This window comes from Gopherus flavomarginatus, chromosome 8, assembly GCF_025201925.1.
Source record: "Gopherus flavomarginatus isolate rGopFla2 chromosome 8, rGopFla2.mat.asm, whole genome shotgun sequence".
In the NCBI taxonomy this organism is placed as follows: domain Eukaryota; kingdom Metazoa; phylum Chordata; order Testudines; family Testudinidae; genus Gopherus; species Gopherus flavomarginatus.
Genome location: NC_066624.1, coordinates 91472902 through 91488829, shown reverse-complemented (window position 1 = coordinate 91488829; position 15928 = coordinate 91472902). Strand labels below are relative to the sequence as shown.

General features: G+C 40.1%; 1 protein-coding gene across 9 annotated transcripts in view; it reads right to left on the bottom strand.

Annotated features, from left to right (window-relative positions):
* Positions 1-15928, bottom strand: part of MLF1 (myeloid leukemia factor 1) — a 34985-nt gene extending 19057 nt beyond the window's left edge. Inside the window, exons 1-4 of one of the 9 annotated variants that reach the window (XM_050966116.1) lie at positions 15805-15903; positions 14868-15037; positions 14609-14735; positions 1025-1187 (exon numbers count right to left, since the gene is read on the bottom strand). In XM_050966116.1, coding sequence (XP_050822073.1) covers positions 1025-1187; positions 14609-14718 — 273 coding nt within the window. In that variant the 5' untranslated portion in view covers positions 14719-14735; positions 14868-15037; positions 15805-15903. Of the gene's footprint in view, positions 1-1024; positions 1188-8572; positions 8654-14608; positions 14736-14867; positions 15098-15804 lie in introns of those variants that run through there. The other 8 variants (XM_050966114.1, XM_050966118.1, XM_050966117.1 and 5 more) reach the window with 8 other exon arrangements.

The following is a 15928-nucleotide window of genomic DNA, read 5'->3' as shown; positions in this document are numbered from 1 at the left end:
AATTCAAAGTAAAGAAATTGTATAACGCTTAACATTATTCCAACAATTTAGATGACTTGGTTTCAAATGTGTCTTACACCCATGAAAGTGGAAATTCAAGGTTAATGACAAGCCATTACAATATTTAGGCGCAGATATAACTGAACGAATTATGGAGAAAGCAAGACCCTTCACTATTCTAAAGCCAACATCATCTGAACACAACATGGTAAGTAAATTAAATGGAAATCCAAAAACCTAGGGCCCACAGCATTATAGGCCTTCTTCCACAGACTGAAGCCTCTCCACTTCAAAGAGCAGATGGTTTGTGGAGGCTTTGCAGCCCAGTAGCTTCAGACAGCTAAAGGACATTGATAGTGGCTAGCTATGAATCATCCAACTTTGTTGATTTAATCTGCCATACATGTTTAGGGGCAGATTTTCAACTGGAACAACATTTATGCACCCTCATACTGCTTCCAGTAATTAAATGCAAACATTCTTGACTACATTTGTGTGTATAATTACGTAGGCCCAAGAGAGGAGTTTGTAAATTAAAGGTATATCTTAGATACCCACTTTTAAAATCTTTCCTTCAACATTATTAAATAAAGGAAATTCATATATAAAAATAAAGGGAAGTTTAGGGAAAACTCTTCCATTGGAAAATTTTATCCCTGCTATTTAAATATTAGCCATGCACAAGTGTTTTTTTCAATCACCAGTTCTAACATAAAACAGCTACAAATGAGTTAAGTAAAACTCTTATATAGTGCTTTTCATTCAGAGATCACAAAGCACTTTAAAACAGGTAGGCAAGTACCATTATCCCCATTTTAGGGTAGGTAGAGAGATTAAGTAACTAGACCAACGTCACATAGGCCAGTTGTAAGGCCAGGAATATAACTTTGATCTCTTGTTCCCAGACCAGCATCCCATCCATTAGACTAGGTTAGAGTCTAAAATTGAAGTGTTATGCTAAATACTTGAAACAATTAATTACTGGTAAAGGAAAAAAATCCTTTGAGATTATGAAAGGACTTACTCTCTGATTTCCTCTTAAAGCAACCTGAGAATCATGGTGTCCTCTTTGACCTCGAGCTCTTTCGTCACCCTCTGTAATACTGAGAAATGGATCTCGTCCAAAAGGATCAGAAAAACTTCTCATCATTTGACGCATGTATTGATGCTGCGCAGCAAAAGGCTCCCTAGGGAGTGGTAGGAAGAAAGAAAGAAAAAACTCATGACTATTCTTTTAGAAAGTTAACGTGACCAATACCAAACTATGTAAAATGATTAGGAAATAGGCCAGGCCTGCTGAGCAATAACCAGAACTCCACTTAAAGCCACTAGACACATGGATCTCCAGACACCTCATCACCTTGATAGCAAAAACTGTTTTCAATGGACAGCTCCATTGTAATAAACCCCAGGGAGGCAGAGATTTCCGCTTATTCCCCTCATCCTGCTGTTCATTTCCCCATGTATTTCTCTCTTCTATTCCCCATAACTCTTTTGCCTCATCCTCCCATCATCAACCCCTCTGGCTCTCAACTCTCCATATTTCATTCTCTTCCTCATCACCTTTAGTGAGGTCTCACATGCTTCAAATCCATCTTCTTTTCAACCCAATCTCATACCTTTCCTGCCTGCCAGGCTTTAATACCATCAAATTTATATTTGTTGGCCACACTCCCCATTCCTTTCACCTGCTACATCTGGAATTCCCTCTCAGTTTTAAGAGCATCACCCTGCTCCACTTTTGTCTTCCAGTTGGTCCATACACTAACTAAACGCCAGATCTCTAAAACTTGAATACTCCTATCTTCATATTAGGCTTAGTTCTTCGTCTCTCCATTTGGTTGTTTCCATCCCTCCTACGTTTGTTTTTTTCCTCACCTTCGAGGCCCATATCATTCACTAAATCCATTCCTGGCTCATTCTCCCTTATTTTAAGCTCTCTGCCCACCTCTACTCGTCTCTCTTTCCCTCCCAATATGACCTTTTATCCCGCTTTCCATCTTGGAAAGCATTTTCTCTTCTTCTCCTACCCCCACTTATCCCTCTAAATCTGATCTTGTTTTTTCCCATAAACTCTCAATCTGTGTCTCCACATTTCTGAAGAACAGTGAACTCTTTCTTTTATTCTCCTCCAGATCCAGTCCACCCCATTTACTACCTTCTCTGCTACACTGAAGCCAACCTGAATAAGGTAGCTGCATCTCTCCTTTTAGCTTAATTCAAGGGATAATTCTTAATCCTTCCCCTCTTCAATAGCTTCTTGTCCTCTTTCCCCTCATCCTTTTCATGTGTGTCCATCAGGCTTCTGCCCACAGTCCCTCTTCTTGGCTCTAGAAAACCTTAATACCTCCCATGGTGCTAACCGCCTCTATGTGAATGAGTCCCAAATCACCCTCCTAGTCTCACAGGCATGTTGTCTCCAACATCCAATCATCTCCTCATACTCACTAAAGGTTAATTTCTTTCCTTACCACTCTCCATTAAATACTACATCCCAGGCTTATAGCTATGTTGCCACCCTTGACTTTTCTCCTTCCTCCATATCTGTATCTCTCACTAGGCCCCATGGTGTACGCAAGTTTGTTTTTAAAACTGGTTACATAAGACTTGTCTTAAAAAATCTAGAGTTATATTTGTAATATTGGGTGAAGAGGTTTATTAAAAAGCATGATTTTTAACCAGTGTCTCTTTAAGCTATGCATGTACTTTACATCCATGTCAGTGCAGACAAACAATTCCATGTCTAGAAGTAGATTTTTTTATTAAGAGCAGTCCCTAACCCACCCTAGTTTTAGCTTCAGTCCAAACATGATAAGCAACTATAAGGCATCAAAGAGTCTTGGCAGTTATTCACAGGATAAATGTCTTACTCACAGTGTGAGAAATACAAGCACAAGCAAGTTTTCAGCTGTACAACCACTGTTCTCAAAACCATAAAGCATAGGAGTGTCACCACAATTTATAATTGCATACATACACTTCCATAAAGCCTCCTCCTACTCCACAGACTTTAAATACGTTTAGATTTCAAAATACAAAATGCATATACCATTTCTTAAATAGTTTTTTCTGTGTGTTAAGTTATCTTCTCCTTCCCACACAAAGGACAGGTCTCATTCCCTATTAAGCACCAAATGAAATATGCTCAGTGTGCCATGCCCAAGAACATACAGAACTTATAGTAGTTTTCCAAGTACAGTTTGTCTAGCAAGTTGCATTACATTTCATCCCGTGGGGATATAACTTTCAGGAGAAAACATCTCATGAAAAATGCAGTAATTAAATGTGGTACAACAAAAGGCTTGTTTTTAAAAAAACAAAACTACTACTATTTGGCAACTGGTAAAGGTATTACCTCTATACTTATAAATGAAGCAAGTCAAAGAAACGTGAAAAAATTTGAGGTCTTACTTTTTGGCCATGATGTTTTATTCTTAACATTTCTCCAATATTTCTGCAAGACTAATGCATTCTAAGAATCTGAAATATTTCATACATAGCATTTAAAGCACTTTTCATCTAAGGATCTCAAAATGCTTTACAAAAGTGAGATTGTAAAACATGGGCATAGGTATTGTCCAGGAAGCAGACACAAAGAGATTAAGTGTTTTGTCAAAGGCCACACAATGAGTCAGTGGAAGACCCACAAATAAAACAGATCTCCCAACTCCCAGTCCAGTAACTTATGTACAGGATCTTGTTTTGTGATGTGGCTAAAGGGGAGCTGCTGGTGCAATCCTAAGTATAGAGTATACAAAAATTTCCAGGTTTGCCAATAACCAACAAGACAGGTTTCAGAGTAGCAGCCATATTAGTCTATATCCACAAAAAGAACAGAAGTACTTGTGGCACCTTAGAGACTAAACACATTTATTTGAGCACAAGCTTTCGTGGCTACATCCCACTTCATCAGATGCACAGAATGGAACATATAGTAAGAAGATATATATACATACAGAGAACATGAAAAGATGGAAGTTGCCATACCAACTCTAGAGGCTAATTAATTAAGATGAGCTATTATCAGCAAGAGGGAAAAAAAACAAAAAAACTTTTGTAGTGATAATCAAGATGGCCCATTCCAGACAGTTGACAAGGTGTGAGGATACTTAACATGGTGAAATAGATTCAATTTGTGTAATGACCCGTCCACTCCCAGTTTCTATTCAAGCCCAGGTTAATGGTATCTAGTTTGCAAATTAATTCTAGTTCAGCAATTTCTCACTGGAGTCTGTTTTTGAAGCTTTTCTGCTGCAAAACTGCCACCTTTATGTCTACTACTGAATGACCAGAGAGGTTGAAGTGTTCTCCTACTGGTTTTTGAATGTTATGATTCCTGATGTCAGATTTACGTCCATTTATTCTTTTGCGTAGAGACTCTCTGGTTTGGCCAATGTACATGGCAGAGAGGGATTGCTGGCACGATGGCATAGATCACGTTGGTAGATGTGCAGGTGAACGAGCCCGATGGCGTGGCTGATGTGATTAGGTACTATGATGGTATCACTTGAATAGATATGTGGACAGAGTTGGCAACAGGCTTTGTTGCAAGGATAGATTCCTAGGTTAGTGTCTTTGTTGTGTGGTTGCTTGTATTTGCTTCAGGTTGGGGGGGCTGTCTGTAAGCGAGGACTGATCTTTCTCCCAAGATCTGTGAGAGTGAGGGATCATCTTTCAGGATAGGTTGTAGATCTTTGATGATGTGCTGGAGAGGTTTTAGTTGGGGGCTGAAGGTGACAGCTAGTGGAGTTCTGTTACTTTCTTTGTTGGGCCTGTCCTGGAGTAGGTGACTTCTAGGTATTCTTCTGGCTCTGTCAATCTGTTATTTTACTTCAACAGGTGGGTATTGTCGTTTTAAGAATGGAAAGCTAATAACTCTGTGTTTTGGGGGACACGACATGTTCAGTTGACTACTGTTACATCTCTGAAGACCACAACTCAAATCATAATTACAGGGATAAGGAGTTAGCCAATCTTGTTCATGCTACACTTCCACCCGATATAACGCTGTCCTTGGGAGCCAAAAAAATCTTACCGCGTTTTAGGTGAAACCACATTATATTGAACTTGCTTTGATCTGCTGAAGGACGCACCTCCCCCACCCCCCGCGCGGCTTTACTGCGTTATATCCAAATTTGTGTTGTATCGGGTTGTGTTATATCGGGATAGAGGTGTAGCTTTGGGTTTGGTTTTGTTTTTTAAATTTGACTCCACCCAATTGTTGGTCCTAGCAGGACGTACAATATTTGCAGTGGTACAGTCTGGTCAGGCATTATCAGACAGTAAGAGATGGAGAAGCCCATTTAAGTTTAACAACCCATCATGGAGAGAGAAGATGCTAATTCTTTTAAAAATATTTATAACTCATCTGTTGCTCAAGTTTGAGTTTGCGGGTTTCGGGGCGAGAAAGAGGAAGATGTAATGGCGAGGAAAGTTGACGAACGAGTTCCTGCATGTTTTGTACCCCTATGCTACAAAACTGACTTTCTCAAGAATTTTTTTTCCTTTTTAAAGCTCCACTACTAGATAAGGATCTTGCACACCAAGCTTCTGTTCTTCACATGTTAAAAAAATGTTATAAGCCACTATAAGTACATTTATAATGGAAGCAATGGCAACTCTGAGAGCAAAGCAAATCTGTTGTTCCACTATTATGCAGTAATTATATTGCATTATGATCTAATTGGTAGATAAATTTCCAGTAAAAGTCAAATTAAGACTTTGAGAGGATTAGTAATGGGATATAGAACCTCTCTCATCCGAGGCACAGTTCATACTCCATCCAGGTCAATAGTAATCAAAAGTTTCTTCAATCTGATGGTGAAGGGGTTTACGTGAAGTGATTTTGTACTGGTCTCAGTTCATCTCAAACAAATGTTCATATCACAAAACTGTTGTGACAGCTGCACCAGAAAAGTTAAGGATTTGGAGGGTCTGAGGAGTGAATTATTGTCTCACTTGTACAGGCAGGTCCTCCAACTCAGGAGCTGCTGTAGCTGGTAGGAAAGATAGCCTTTGTTACTACCCGAATTATGTATGCTCGGTGGACAGAAGAGGATCCAGTCTTTTAAAACTATCAATCAGGCATAATTCATAATCACTATGGCAAGACAAAATATAAATCATTTTAAAAATGAAAAAAGACAGATACTGCAAACATTTATGCAAGTAACTCTACTCTTGTGAGTAACTCCACTGAGATACATTACCTGCAAGTGTAAGCATTTGCAGGACAAAGTCTGAAGTTCCTAAAAAAGTGCTCTTCGTTCCCAGTTGAAAATAACAATGTCCTCAGAAAATGGTAAAAATATTATTGCTACTCTTTATTTTAATCATACATTTTATTCTAAGATGTGTGTTCAACTGAATAACCATATTTTTATTACTTTAGAGGATCACAGGGTGGATAAAAATTAATTTTTTTTAAATAAAAAAATCAGATTTCTTTGATAAAATGCTTTTTCAGGAAAAAACCTATGTAAAGATAGTTTTAATTACGATACATTATAGCTCAAAGAGATCTCATTATGGAACAGGGATTATAAATTCTAATTCTATAGTATGAGATAACATTCATGTAATGTTTAAGAACAGCTTTGTAAATGTGCTCCAATAGTTTATGGATTAGGGAACCAATTTTATGGGGTTCCAGGGGCTTCTGTATAGATTATTTAGGTTAATCTTTCTATCTACCCAATGGGACTCAGTGTTCAGTCTAGAAGATACCATCAGAGATGCTTAGTTTTGCAGTTATCAAACTGTGGATTTGTGTCTCCAGAGATAACATGCTTGTTAACAGCAAAAATGTTTTAAAATAAATAATATATAGTGGTGAGAAATAACAGACCTCAACCCTATTGTCCCTCTGCAAATGTGTGTACACAGAGTCAATCGATCCCTTACTTCTCTCTAAAAGTGCAAAATTTCAAAAAGTTCAGTGAATAGAAGATTGTTGGGGGCAGAATAGATCTGGACAAGGAGAAGAAGTCTGGAGATAAATGTGAGAAGGGAGGGACAGGCAGTAGAAACAAAAGTGAAACTGTTGGAGTAGCATATTCCAGAAGTCTTGAGGTCTTTCTGAGCGTAGCCTTCACTGATTTGAGATCTACCATACCATTCTCTCACTAGAAGGGAAAACCTATAATGGCAGCAGGCTGTAAAAGAGACCCAGTTTGGAAATATTTTAACGCAGTTCCTCTACCTGTGGGTAAGACAGGCATGCGTGCAAAATGCAAACAGTGCAACAAAGAAATGCAAGGCCTGGTTGTCCAAATGAAACATCATCATGAGAAGTGATCCTTCCCAGGAGAAAGCTGCGTTGAATAATATGAAAGGAACATGTCTGAACATGCAGGATCTTCAGGTTGGGAAACTTTTTTCTTTCATACTTCTTTCTTAAGGACTGCCCGTCTTCCTTCTGGAATATTCTTGAATTCTCATGTTTGAGCAAAAAAATATAGTTGTTACATTATGGTACTATCATTTTAGATGCAATTGTGATAAAAAAATAAATAGCTGAAATAGGCAGATCTTCCTTTTACAATTTCACCTTTAAAGTAGTATTGAGTGTTAGTGAATGCAATGAATAATACTAAATGAGCAGTACGGTAATTAAATAACTGCACTGATTTATTTTGTTTAGGAGAATCCATCCTCAACATACAGGATTCTGAAGACTATCCACCTTCAAGATCACCATTATTTCCTACAGTTTTAGAGATATCTGCCATAGTGTTTCAGTTGCATCATGTATATGTCACATAGCCACAGTATATCATCTGTAGCAAAAAGGAAAAAGAAAAATCTCCATCATCCAGAAACAACCACAGATAAGTTTGTAATAAGAATCAGCAGAGTACAAAAAGAGGTAATTGATGAAAAAATTGCCTGGTGTGTTTATGCAACTCTCCTTTCTGTATGATTGAAAACCCACACTTCATCAACATGGTTCAGTCATTAAGAGCAGGACAGTCCACACAACAGAGATGTCACAGGCAAATTCTTCTAAAAATGAAACCTACATCTGAGTTGTGAAGAATGCACTTTTATGTAGAAATCCATGATTAAATTAAGTCTTCCTGACTAGTGATTTAAATCAATTTGATTTAAATAAAATCTACCCTGGAAGATCACATTTGGAATTAAGTTTCAGAGTGGTAGCCATGTTCAGAGCTGGCTTATGAACTGCAGGAACCAGTTCAAATACCCAGCGGCGGCAGGGACTTCGGCAACAGGGAGTCTGCTCCAGGTCTTCCGTGGCACTGAAGGACCCCCCCCCCGCCGCTGCCGAAGACCCGGAGTGGACACTCCTCCACCCCCAAAATGCCGAAGACCTAGAACCCACGAAAGCTTATGCCCAAATAAATTTGTTAGTCTCTAAGGTGCCACAAGGACTCCTTGTTGTTTGGAATTAAACAATTTAATTAATTCACTATTTTAAAATGAAATTATATTAGTTCTGATTTGGAATGAAGTCAGAAGCAGCAGAAAGTCACACTGAAGATAACATCTGGAGTGATATAACACATTGGCAAGTTAAAAACAACAGAAGAGATCTAACTTCTGCACTGACCTGAGCTATTCAGAAGGAAATTCATCTAGGTCCTGGAAGCATTTTGGCCAAGATCAACTAGTGCTTCCCAGGGACAGCTGTCTAGAGACGGAGACATTTATAATATTACTCTTAACCCAGACACTATTTCCAGTTCATCAGTCAAAATTCTCTCCTTGTGAGGCAGTGGAAGCCTTTATTACACTAATTTGGCAGTTAATCTAGTCATTGGCTGAAGAAGTAAGCTGACCCCGTAGCTGTATGTAAAGCAGCTCTGCAAGAACTGTTCCAGCAGTCAATCTCTCACTCTCACATGCGCTCTTACTTACACACACATACACACATTTTTTTTCCCCTTGCAAACAATCCCCCATCTGCTAGAGCAGCACTGGAGCCAGAAAAAAAGGAGGAATTATGACAGTTGAAAGTATGGTGGTGTTTCCACTATCCTTTAAACATGTGACCTACAATGAACTAGACTTTACATTTTTCATCTTTCCTTTCATATATAAATGAAAAGTGTTTCTAAATGGGACAATTACCAACAATTGTGTCTTTCATGTGGGAATCCTTGTTAAGGGAAATTTTGCAGTTCCTGTAAAATCTTGCACATCTAGTTGCCACAATATTGTATGAGTTTCTAGAGGTCAATGGTACCAGTCAAGTATAAATGTAGGCTAGCCTGAGGACTACAGAAAGTTAACTCTACAAGTAATATTCTTCTTGAGATAAGGCCCAGAGCATGCTCTCAGGTGTGCACATGCAACATAAGAATGGCCATAGTGGGCTAGATCAATGGTTCATCTAGCCCAGTATCCTGTCAGTGGACAATGACAAATACTTCAGAGAGAGTGAACAGAACAGGACAATTTATAAGTGATCCATCTTCTGTCATCCAGTCCCAGATTCTAACAGACACAATTTAGGACACCCAGAGCACTGGGTTGCATCCTTGACCATCCTGGGTAAAAGTTCATGGAGGACAGGTCCATCAATGACTCATCTAATTCTTTTTTGAAACCAGCTATTCTTTTGGCCTTCACAATATCCCCGGGGCATTGAGTTTCAAAGGCTGACTGTGCATTGTGTGAACAACTTCCTTATGTTTGTTTTAAGCCTGCGGCCTATTAATTTCATTGTGTGACCCCTGTTTCATGTGTTATGTGAAAGAGTAAATAACATTTTTATTCACTTTCTCCACACCACTCATGATTTTACAGTAGCGTATTCTATGTTAGCATACTCCACTTTTCATCTTAAAAAAGAGATGAACCAGTCCCAGTCTTTTTAATCTCTCTTCATATGGAAGCTGTTCCATACCCATAATCATTTTTGTTGCCCTTCCCTGTACTTTTCCCAATTCTATGTTTATTTTTTTCAGATGGAGTGACCAAAACTGCACATAGTATTCAAGGCGTGGCAAACTGTAGATTTATATAGTGGCATTATGATATTTTGTGTCTTATTATCTAGTCTTTTCCTAATGGTTGCTAACTGTTAGCTTTTTTTTTTGTATGTTTTTAAAAACACTGCTGCTGTACTGTGAGCAGATGTTCTCAGAGAACTATCCAAAATGACTCCAAGATCCATCTTGTGTGGTAATAGCTAATTTAAATCCCATTATTTTGTCTGTATTGTTGGGATTATATTTTCCACTGTGCGTTACTTTGCATTTATTAAGATTGAATTTCGTCTGCCATTTTTTGCCCAGTCACCTAGTTTTGTGAGATCCCTATATAGTTCTTCCTGGTCTACTTCAGAATTAACTAACTTAAGTAATCTAGTATGGCTTGTAACTTTTCCATCTCACTGTTCATCCCTTTTTCAGATCATTTATTAATATGTTGAACAGCATTTATTAGTGCAGTACAGAGTTTAATGTTTGTTTTGGTTTTACCCACAGCCAGTTTTGTCTAATGAACTCTGTACTCAGTCAGAATTGTTGTAAACCATGTTAATCCTTGAACAGTCCTTCCCCTAACAACCTCTTCTGTGCAATACACACTTCCCTCAAGGTACTGTTAGCACTTATGTCAACTCATCTTGCACAGATCACCCGTGAGGCAATTTCACAGTGATACGTACGGAAAGAAATAGCTCCACTGGTTATAGCTTCTTGTCTGTTTTGGAAGAATGGATGGTGGTTGCTAGACTAGCACTAGAAAAGGTTCAGAAAAGGACAACTAAAATGATTGGGGTAACTAAACTAAGGGCAACTAAAATGATTAGGGGTTTAGAGAGGGTTCCATATGAGGGAAGATTAAAGAGGCTAGGACTCTTCAGCTTGGAAAAGAGGAGACTAAGGGGGGATATGATAGAGGTCTATAAAATCATGAGTGATGTGGAGAAAGTGGATAAGGAAAAGTTATTTACTTATTTCCATAATACAAGAACTAGGGGTCATCAAATGAAATTAATAGGCAGCAGGTTTAAAATAAATAAAAGGAAGTTCTTCTTCACGCAGCGCACAGTCAACTTGTGGAACTCCTTACCTGAGGAGGTTGTGAAGGCTAGGACTATAACAGCGTTTTAAAAGAGAACTGGATAAATTAATGGTTGTTAAGTCCATAAATGGCTATTAGCCAGGATGGGTAAGGAATGGTGTCCCAAGCCTCTGTTTGTCAGAGGATGGAGATGGATGGCAGGAGAGAGATCACTTGATCACTGCCTGTTAGGTTCACCCCCGCTGGGGCACCTGGCATTGGCCACTGTCGGTAGACAGAAACTGGGCTAGATGGACCTTTGGTCTGCCCCGGTACGGGTGTTCTTATGTTGCTCAGTTTCTTCTTTGCTCTAATCCACTGTAGTTTCTCTGAACTCCTGCTGCAGATACATTTGCCAAAGGTAACACTGGCTATCTCCTCATGTCAAAATTGTGCAACCCTGTCTCGCAGCTCAGGAGAAACAAATAGAATGCTAAACTGTGTTATCTGAGGTTAGAGATATTACTTTCTTATAAATAATGCTTGTTTTGACTAGTTTCCACCTTGTATGTCAGCCCTTCAGCCAACCAACTCCTGTTTTATATAGGAGATATGTGAGCAGCAGTGGCTTTTCGGTTATAGTATACTTACATATTCAAACTGTAGTATAACTTCCAATTCGTATAGGCATCTTCATTTTTTAGCAGGAGCATGGCTTGCCAAATGTCTAAAATAAACTCCCTTTCTAGCATAATGGCTAAGACCCTACTGAATTCACGGCCATAAAAAACACGTCAGACCATGAAAGCTGATCTCCCCTGTGAAATATGGCTGTTGTATTATATTGCTACTCATATTTGTGCACTGCTGCTGGTGGTGGCGTTTCCTTCAGAGCTGGGTGGCCGAGAGTAGATGCTGGCTGGGAGCCCAGCTCTGAAGCCAGAGCCACCAACAGCAGCAGCACAGAAGTGAGGATGGCATAGTGTAGTATTATTAACCTTACTTCTGCACCGCTGCCAGCAGCAACGCAGAAGGGTGACAATAGCATACCATGTCACCCTTACCTCTGCGCTGCTGCCTTCAGAGCTAGGTGGCCAGACAGTGAAGGCAGTGCCGCAGCCAACAGCAGTGCAGAAGAAAAGATGACAATATCGTGACATTCCCCCTCCCCAAAATAGCCTTGTGACCCCACCATGCATGACTTTCTTTTGGGTTGGGACTCCCACGATTACAACACAGTGAAAGTTCAGATTTAAATATCGGAAACCATGAAATTTAGGATTTACAAAATCCTATGACCGTGAAATTGACCAAAATGGACCATAAATTTAGTAGGGCCCTAATGATGGGGAAGTCCATAGATGTTAAAGGTTCCTGCCTTGGCTGCTTACTTTTGAAGTAAAGGTACTTCCATGTAGTAGGGAAGTACTGAAGCAGAGAACTGACATAGCTGATATGATGGACATTCAAAATATAGCCTGTAGTGTTGTGTGTAACTAGAACAAAAAAATATTTCAGGGCAAGAAGTAATCTTGACAAGTACTGGGGCAGCATGAACTTGCGAATGGAAGCTTCAAAGGTAGCAGCAATGTTTGGCTTTTTCTGTATGGGAGGACTTTTTAAGGAGGAGCTGCTGGGCTGTATATAGAGGCTAGTAGTTATTCTGATTCATAAAGTTCATGTATTTTCTTTTCTCCCACTCAGCAACCCCCAGTATGGAATCATGTTATAAAGACATTATTACAGCTGGGTGGAAAATGGTAGTCCCAACCTGGGACATTTTTAGAGATTTTGAAAAAATTTCCTGCCCTCAACCCAGATAAAAAGTCAATCTTCAAAATATTTGTGAACCGACAACCTGGAGGGGAAGGGGGGGATTTAAATAAATAATTTAGTCAGGACAATTGAAGTATTTTAACATTTTCAAAATGTTTTGATTTTTGATCCTTTTTATTTTACTATAATCAGTTTAAATTTTAAAATAAAAATTTGTTTGGAGCAAAAAACCCAGAAATTTTTATCTCAGAAATATCAAATGGAACATGGACATTGAAGAACTCTTGAAAAAAAAAAATCCCAACAAACTGAGAAATAGATCAAGATCAACCTTTTCTCAAGGTCAGTTTCAGACAAAAATAATAGACCTGCTTTATTTAAGATATTTATTGATAATTTAATCCTTACACATGTCAATAAATGCAATAATGAATAATCCGTTCCTAATTAGTGATGATGTAGGGCCAAATTCTTCTATCAGATATTCTACAGCACCACTGATGGATGTGTGCTTTAGATGTGTAAGAAGACATTAAGTATCAGAGGGGTAGCCGTGTTAGTCTGGATCTTTAAAAGTAGCAAAGAGTCCTGTGGTACCTTATAGACTAACAGACGTATTGGAGCATGAGCTTTCGTGGGCTCATGCTCCAATACGTCTGTTAGTCTATAAGGTGCCACAGGACTCTCTGCTACTTTTAAGAAGACATTGTAATTATTTTATAGAGTTAGAGTTTATAATCTAGATTAGAGTCATAAAAGGAGTGGGGGAAGAAGGGAATGAGAGAAATTACATAGAGTGATGTGATCTGGATTGTTCTGGCATATCTTATACTTCAAAAAAGTTTTGTTTGTTTGTGCGTGCTCTGGCTGAATCCAAAGCAGACTGTGAAGAGTTACAAAGAGATCTCACAAAACTTGCTGACTGGGCAAGAAAAAGGCAGATGAAATTCAGTCTTGATAAATGCAAAGTAATGCACCTTGGAAGACATACTCCCAATTACACAGACAAAACTTAAGAGTCATTGTGGATCGCTCTCTGAAAACCTCTGCTCAATGTGCAGAAGCATCCAAAATTCATTAGGAAAGGGAGTAAGACAGAAAATATCATAATGCCACTATATAAAATGCATGGTATGCCCACACCTCAAATACTGTGTGCAGTTCTGGGTCACCCCACTTCAAAAAAGATATATTACAACTCGAAAAAATACAGAGAAGGGCAACAAAAATGATTAGAGGTATGAAACAGTTCCCCTTTGGAAGAAACTAAAAAGACTGGGACTATTCAGCTTGGAAAAGAGACAACTAAAGGCAGCTATGATAGAGGTCTATAAAATAATGAATGGCGCGGAGAAAGTGAATAAGGAAGTGTTATTTATCCCTCCACATAATACACAAACCAAGGGTCACCCAATGAAATTAATAGGGAGCAGGTTTAAAACAAACAAAAGGAACAACTTCTATACACAGTCAACTTGTGGAACTCATTACCAGAGGATGCTGTGGAGGCTAAAAGTACAAATGGGTTCAAAAAAGAATCAGCTAAGTTCATGGAGGATACACCCATCAATAGGTATTTGCTAAGATGATCAGGGATAGAACCCAATGCTTTCAGTGTCCCTAACCTCTGACTGCTAGAACTGGGGAGGGCTCACTCGATAAAACTGCCCAGTTCTGTTCACTCCCTCTGAAGCATCTGGCATCAGCAGCCACTGTCAGAAGACAGGATACTAGGCTAGATGGATCACTGGTCTGACCCCGTATGCTCATTCTTATCTTCTCAGACTGTGATCCTTAATTTAAAAGTTTCTTTAGATAGAGTACGTAAGAAAAAAACCTAGTAGATTTTTCATAATACCTGTGCTCCGCATAGTCTATAAGGGCTCTGCATAATATTGAAGTTATATAATCATAAATCACTTTTTGTAGTCTATCATCTTTACAGTCCCACTGGATCAACTGAAGCATCAGGCAACCTGCATTTTCTGCAGTTAAGAAATCATAAAAATATGGATTAAATCTTTTTTTAAATATAAGATATTGGCATTTTAGCCAATAGGACTGCAATATACAAACGATTTGTGCAATAGCGTGAGAGTATGACGACAGGCATTTACCTCTGATATGACATTTCACCAACTAGGATGTGATAATACCCATCACACAACAATGACTTCTTCCTAGGGTAGCCTCGAGTGGGGAAAGTGGGAGAAGCAGGGAGATGAGAAGAAGAGCACCAGTATGATGGTTCTGGAAATCAATTCACGCTTTCTTTACTTGTCATTTCCTTGAGATTAAGAGATGTATTAACTCAGTGTTTGCTGGAACATATTGTAAACCAAGAAATCTAACACACACACACAGCTAAAGGCATTAAACACAGACAGAAAGATGCCACACTTTGATCTGGAGGACAGTTATACAACTATGAACTCCAGTGCTTCATATGCTTTGCATGTACTGGCCTGACCATCCGCCACCGGCAGATCTCAAGAACACAACGATAAAAATGCCAGCCCACTGCCCCACTGCTAGCAATGGAGGAGCTGTGGACAGAGCTGCAGCCTAAGTCCCTGACCCAAAGTCTTCCCTAAGTGGCTCTGTTAAGTTTCCTCCCCAAAGCAGGACGCTCACAGCCATGTGCCTTCACCATCTTCTGCTTTCAACTGTTTCTCTGGTTAGTACTTCAGGGGGTCGAAGATCCCGGTTCTAATTCGGACCCCCCCCTTCATGTCTCCTCAGCGCGCATCACACTCAGCCACCGTACCCACCTGCCCGGCAAGGGCTGAAGCGCAAACACGGCTGGGCCGCCGCCAGCGCTTGGCTCCCACACACACCCCGGGGAAGGAGACCGACGGGACGGACCGGAGGAGCCGGCTCCAAGCCGCTGTGGGTGCGAGGATGAGGCAGACACGCATCAGGCCGGCCGGTGCAGCCCCCCAGCCTCGGGCGGGTGGAGCAGCCAGTCCCTTCCCGCCGGACAGTCCAGCTCCCCGAGCGCCGCGCGGGCTGGGAGCTGCCCCCGCCAGGTGCCTCGCCCCGCCGACCACTCACCGGAAGAAGGGGTCTTCTTCGAAGAGCTCCCTCAGCCCCCCAGCCCCGAACATGGCTGCGACTCCGCTCCTCGCCCGGCCTCCCTCCCGACGGGCTGTGGCGCGGGAGTGTAGCCCGCCGGCTC